Source organism: Triticum aestivum, chromosome 6B (genome assembly GCF_018294505.1).
Source record: "Triticum aestivum cultivar Chinese Spring chromosome 6B, IWGSC CS RefSeq v2.1, whole genome shotgun sequence".
Taxonomy (NCBI): domain Eukaryota; kingdom Viridiplantae; phylum Streptophyta; class Magnoliopsida; order Poales; family Poaceae; genus Triticum; species Triticum aestivum.
Genome location: NC_057810.1, coordinates 116,678,866 through 116,685,428, shown reverse-complemented (window position 1 = coordinate 116,685,428; position 6,563 = coordinate 116,678,866). Strand labels below are relative to the sequence as shown.

At 42.0% G+C, this 6,563-nt stretch overlaps 1 protein-coding gene across 1 annotated transcript; it reads right to left on the bottom strand.

Annotated features, from left to right (window-relative positions):
• Positions 1-3,460: 3,460 nt before the first annotated feature.
• LOC123138928 (uncharacterized) lies at positions 3,461-5,973 on the bottom strand. The gene is made up of 6 exons (XM_044558778.1): positions 5,500-5,973; positions 5,111-5,347; positions 4,726-5,031; positions 4,577-4,645; positions 3,856-4,002; positions 3,461-3,496 (listed from the first exon to the last, which is right to left on the bottom strand). The coding sequence occupies exons 2-6, from the start codon at positions 5,162-5,164 to the stop codon at positions 3,461-3,463; spliced, it is 612 nt and encodes a 203-aa protein (XP_044414713.1). The 5' UTR covers positions 5,165-5,347; positions 5,500-5,973.
• Positions 5,974-6,563: the final 590 nt, after the last annotated feature.

Here is a 6,563-nt window from a genome sequence, read left to right as displayed (position 1 = left end):
TCGTGTTGTTGCATATGTTTGTGGTGTTGCATATATATTTGTGTTTGCAGGTACCAGTATTTGAAATGCGATAGTTGCCAATATTTTGCCGGAATGTTGATTCATTTCTGTTTCAGCGAGAATTTTGGCACTATGCATTCTTTCTGGTCCTATTTTTAGGGAAGGTCATGCCAAAAAATTTCTTGGTTCTAAAATATCATTTTTCTCAACCCCGCAGGCGACCATGGTCTGCACGATGACCGAAGGCATTGTGAATAGGTTTTTGAGCTCCGCGAAGGCCGAGATGCTTCAAAAGAACGAGACGGAGATAAGATGTCCGTGTCGAAGATGCAAGCTGAAGAGCCTTATTTCGGACCCGGATTCCGGGCAGGTGCGGGACCACCTGCTCTTGCACGGTTTCAAGGATGGCTATCGGTGGCAAGGTGATTAAGATGACTACGAAGTCATCCATGGGGGCCGGGCAAGAAATGAGGAAGGGCACCAAGACAACCACGGCGGCTCGGGCGGGCGAGAAGATGAAGAATCTCCAGGACATGATCACGACGGTGATGTTGTACACAGTCATCATGTAGAAGATATAGGACATGATGATGAGGAAGATGCTGGAGCAGACGAAGGGCATGATCATGAAGATGAAGATGCCGGCGGAGCAGAAGACGATGGACCATCGATGGGCTGGGTGTAGGTACCTCATATTCAAGAGCTGCTTCTCAAGCAGACAGATAACACAGGAGCTGCCGCCCGAGACAAAGCCAAGCTGGATCAACTGGAGATAGATGCGGTTACTCCATTGTATGAAGGATGCAGGCCCGAAGATACCCGCCCGAAAGTAACGCTCATGACTCTGGAGATGAAGGTAAAACACAAAATGACTGGTGCATGCTTCGACAAGAACATGACATTCTGGCGTGAACGTCTTCCCAAGGGGAACAAGTGCCCGACCAGTTTAGAGGAGGCGAAGAAAATCGTGTGTCCTCTGGATTTACCGCATGTGAAACACCATGTGTGCATGAACAATTGCATCATTTATCGGGACGAGCACGCGGAGTTTACCATATGTCTGGTGTGCGGCATCACTCGATACAAGAAGAGGAAGAAAGCTCCTCGAAAAGTGGTGTGGTACTTTCCGATCACTCCTCGTCTACAGCAGTATTTCGCGGACCTTAAGGTAGCAAAGCTCCGGCGTTGGCACGCGGATAGGGAGGAGAAGAAGCTAGAAGATGACGCAAATGATCCGGAGATAAATAAAAAAGACAAGATGCTGAGTCACCCTAGGGATGGGAGCGAGTGGCAAGCGTTGAACTTCGAACACCCAAAATTTGGGAAGGATCCAAGGAACATCGTGCTGGGCGCGAGCACCGACGGAGTCAATCCGTTTGGCAGCCAGAGAAGCACACATAGCACCTGGCCTGTGTTTGTGTGGATGTACAACCTTCCCCCCTGGTTGTGCATGAAGAGGAAGTACATTCACATGAGTATTCTAATTGAAGGGCCCAAACAACTAGGGAACGACATCAATCTGTATCTGGGGCTGCTGAAATAGGAGCTAGACACACTGTGGAAAACGCCAGCCAATACGTGGGATGCCGCACAGAAAGAATATTCCCCTATGAGAGCGGCACTGCTCATGACGGTGCACGACTATCTCGGTTTTGGATATGTCGCGGGGCAGGTGGTCCATGGATTTTCTTGATGCGTTAGGTGCATGGATTACACAACGTATCGCCAGCTAGATAGTGTAGGAGATATGCCCTAGAGGCAATAATAAATGATATTATTTATCTCCGAGTTCATAATTATGTTTATGTTCCATGCTATAACTGCAATGATTCTTGAGTCTGCAATATCCACGAGGCTCAGAGGAAGACTCATATGCACGTGTGGAATAATAAACAGTAAGAAGTATTCCTAGTTTGGCCTCTAAGACTAGCTCATGTGTTGCATGATGGTTCCGTTTTCCTGATCATGGGCATGTCTATGCCAGCAACTTTGAGGGCACAATGTTAAGAGAACATTTGTGTTGAATCGACCCGGTTTGATGTTATTCTATGAGATTCATTCGTCACAAGTTAATGGTAAATAACACAGTGATGGTTAATGTTTGCATGATTCCTTAGAACATGAGAGTATCGAGTTTCTTCATGCTTTCTTCATCAACTTTGGGGTTTGTTAAACGTCATCCGTAAATGGGTGGCTATTACGGCGGCTTACGGGTTCATGGAAAAGTGTGTCAAGTAACTTGATAGATCAAGATTGGGATTTGATCCTCCGACGACGGAGAGATATTCTCGGTCCCTCTCGGTGTTACGGTATCCATCATCGTCTGGCCAGACATAGTGTGATTTGATCACAGGGATGCCGGAACACGGAAAGGAGAAAAGAGAACAAAACCAGTAACGAGGTAACTAGCATAGTGGACAAGATTTGTTGATCCACGGGGATGCAAGTAAATCTCACCTCGGGTCTTTGTAACATATCGTGAAGCAACAGGAATAGCACACGACAACTGGAGGTTCACTCGAATATTCATTCGTGTGGGTATAGGGGTCAATATGGGTGTCCACGGCTCCGATGTTGATCATTGATCGGAAGGGGTTCCGGGTCATGTCTATACTTCACCGAACCTATAGGGTCACACGCTTAATGGTCATCTATCTGTTGAATACTAGACAAGGAGACTGAGAGAAAATCACCGAAAAAGTTTCGGACACCGGAAAAGTTTCGGATAGCGGAATCGTACCGCAGAGAGAGGTCATCGGATAAGTTTCGATGATACCAAAAAGTTGTTTCGGGATATACCATTAAGTAAAATTGGTTCCGGCACAAGCCTGATAATTCTTGGAGGGTGCCAGAATCATTCTAGAAGCTTTTTGGAATTTCCTGAGATAAAAACCGGAAATGTTCCAGAGCTGCCGGAGCCACTTCAGATGAGTTTCACAGATGAAAATCACTAAAATGGAATTGTTCCAGAACACTTTGAAAATCATTATGGTGGGTATTGGAAATGTTCTAATCCCACATAAATATTTTCAGTTTGAACGGACGCTGAAAAATGTCGTCGTGAATAGTGAAACACTACCAAAAACAGAAATTTTCCTGTGGGCTGGAAACCGACAGGAAAAGGCTGCAAACCGACAGGAATAATATTTCTTGTCGGCCAACTATCAGGAAAATCCGACAGGCATAGCTTGACAGGGAAATTACACTATGTCTGTCGGCCGGCCGACAGAAGCATTTTTCCTGACGGCCATTTCTGACGGTGACCGACAGGAAAATACTTTTTTGTCAGCTTTAGGTTTGCCAGGGTTATGGGTCATTCCTGTCAGTCACAACCGACAGGAATTTTGTTTCTATTTCGCTGTGAGTTCAAGGCCGACAGGAATATGCTTGCATTTCGCTGTGAGTTAGTGCCCGACAGGAATTAGCATGCATTTCACTATCAGTTCATCCCCGACAGGAATTACTGTGACACAGCAAGAGCATATTTACACTGTATCTAATCAACAATACAAATCATAATCATTAGATACATCCATCAGCCACAGTCACAAATTGGAAGGATAAGCTTCAATTTTGCACATCCAAAGCATCAGAAGCAATGTACATAACACTTCTCAGAGACAACAAAAGATAAATTGTTCAGTTCGCAAGCATAAGCTTCAGCTTTGCATATCCAAAGCATTATAAGCAAATTATATCACAGTTCATCTAAAGTCTTGCAACTACCAAAATGTTATCTTGTTGTCAACACCACCATTAGTTCTAAAGTCTTGCAACTACCAAAATGTTACTTTGTTGCCAACACCACCATTAGTTAAAAAGTCTAGCTCTAAGTCAACAAAAGGCACTGCCAACGTTAGTTGTGCAAAGGTTAGTTGCGTTGATGGCCTGGTCACTGGTATTCCCATTGGAGTTGTCAGCACCACCATTTGTACCCAAATCATCATCACCAGTGTTGTCATCGGTGGCTTGGGGTCTCATATGAGATGAATTAGGTGTCCCCTACATAAGAGCATTAATTTAGACACACCAGGAGATAATCTGGATATGTTCCTTAGTTGGTAAAGTAATTGGATATCATAATTTCATAATGCGCAGATTGTTTCAGGAACCATGCAAAGTGGTAAGAGACATATAAGATACTAATCACTCTACTACTTCTGAATCCTGGTCTTCACATGACCTTTTATCATCACTGTTGAGACTGAGAATATACACTATTTTCTAAGTATATATCTAGATATGAGGATGTATAGTCCTGTAGTACAGGAATGACACAAAGGTTAAAATTATTTCTTTAAAATCTTCTCATGGACAGGATTGACATTGTAGCTTAGGGTTGCATGTCAATTTAATATAATATGAAAAAAACAATCCCGAGCAAGCCTAGTTCAAGAAAAATTTAGCTAATGGTTAAGCAAATAGGGTTTGCACAACATTAACTTGGCACGTATCCTTAAGAAAACAGAAATAGATCCAACCGCGCTGAGCATAAGTTTGGGTGCTTTAAGTTCTAAAGTCTCAAGGTTGCAATTGGGAAATGCAGTATGTTGAGAAGTCATGTGCAAAAACTTACATGTGGTTGGGAACTCGCTCCTTGGCGTAGCTCCGCTGGTAGTTCTTTTCCCATCTCCTTAAAAAGGGCCTATGAAAAAAATATGCAGAATTACAATAACTAGTTTTTTTAATCACCAATTTGGAATATGTGGACAAATTTAAAAGTACCACTAGGATTCGTTCATGCATATCCACTTTATGTTGCAGGTTCTCATTATGTCGCTGCAGGTTCTCATTATGTCGCTTCATCTCTTCATTTTCTTGAACAGTTCGTTGATGTGCTGCTGAAGTTGACAGCCTCAATTTCTTTTCTCTAGCCGTTGAGATAACATCAGCCTTCTTGATTGCCCCACCTGCTATTGCTAGTCGCCCATGGGGAATGCCACCTAATGATTCATATAATATTTGCCCATCCAACTCTCGCTGCTCCCAATCATCAGGATGTGCGGCTCTAGCCAAATCAGAGTAATCATTCTAGAACACTAGCGATATTAACTTGTATAGATGCATGTTGAACAAGTACTTAGTGAAAAGAAGATAAGCAAGAACGTACGAAAGCTTTTTTTTGCCTTCCCGCTGAGGGTCGTGCTGGTGCTACCACTGCCATCCCAATTCTTGAGTCCAGATTTCATTGCAGCATGGACACTTGATTTTACAACCTTCGGCTGCGCCAGGAAAAGAGAATGCATGGTCTAGAAATCGGTTGGTTTGTTCAAGCCATAGGTTAGAAGTAATTTCACCAAACTGCCAACCACTATACATCCATGTACGATCTGCCATTTAACAAATTCTGTGTTGAAAATGGAATATATCAACTATTTGATAATTTAAGCTCAACATATCATACTTAAGATGAGCTATTTAGCAACAACAACATATTAATTGGAAGCAAACAGATGCACACATAAGATAAAAATGTAATTCTGAAAGTTTAATGCTTACCAAAGGCTTGCTGAAATAGTGAGTCGGAAAGATGGCTAACAAACTCCCAAAATCCACCACAATATCCCAATCAGGAGGTCCAAGTGGAAAAATTACGAGCAGCTACTCTAGCATTGTTGAGCAGTTTGTAACTAAATCAAATGGGAAGAAAGAAAAAGTAAACTTATGACAGTTATTCATCAATTCCAAACAGAAGAACGCAAATTTATTTAAATACAGATTGTGCTACTACATAATGAAAGGCAATGAGAAAGCTATTGATGTATTTTTCATAAAGGGAAATGAAATTCAACAAACGTGCTTCCATGCTTTACTAGAGGACATACATACAGAACGAATTATGCACAACATGTATAGTGGAGGAAAGGGAGCAGAACGAATTATGTACAGAAACCAGAACAAGGACACAGGTACAAATCCAATGAGCACTTCCGTTTGGAGCATGTACAGTGGAGGAAGGGGTTATAAGGAATTACAGAAATCTGCTCTGAAAGTGTGACGCCCGGATAATTAGGCTATAGTAACCCCACATTAATGATGCCATGTCACCTCGGATTACTGTTGATAATCTCACGTTAGTTCGAAACGATTCATATTCAAAATTTGAATTTAAGTTAAACAATTAAAGTTTTCAAAACTCAAAACTAAATTGTTCCTAAGGTGACTAATAATCCTTAGTAAATATTGGTGGATAAATTATCTTTTAATAAAATATTTAAATGCACTAAAGTATTAGAAATGACAGCCAAAAACAATTAATTAGATGCCTTTTATAAAGTTATAATAATAAAACTAAATTAGTAGTGTGCCAAAATAATTGTGGCAGTGGACTAATTAGTAACACTAATTTAGGTGCTGACTGGGTATTTTATAAAACTAAAATAAAAGAAACTTTAAATGAAAACATTAAAGAAAATAAGTATAAAAAAAAGAAAGAAAAGCAAACCCCCCCATCACTGGGCTTCGGCCCAGCAGGCCACCAGCCCAACTGGGCAAAGGCCAACCGACCGGCCCACCCTACCCCTGCTTAACCCCCCACTCCCACCGAACCCTAGCCCATATCC

Excerpts from the sequence above, each read along its gene's own strand:
- LOC123138928 (XM_044558778.1), bottom strand. The coding sequence starts at position 5,164 with ATGGCAGTGGTAGCACCAGCACGACCCTCAGCGGGAAGGCAAAAAAAA. Across the intron at positions 4,646-4,725 it reads TGCATGAACGAATCCTAGTG|GCCCTTTTTAAGGAGATGGG; the intron begins GTACTTTTAAAT and ends TTTTTTTCATAG. Across the intron at positions 3,497-3,855 it reads CTAACCTTTGCACAACTAAC|ATACAGTGTAAATATGCTCT; the intron begins GTTGGCAGTGCC and ends ATTGTTGATTAG.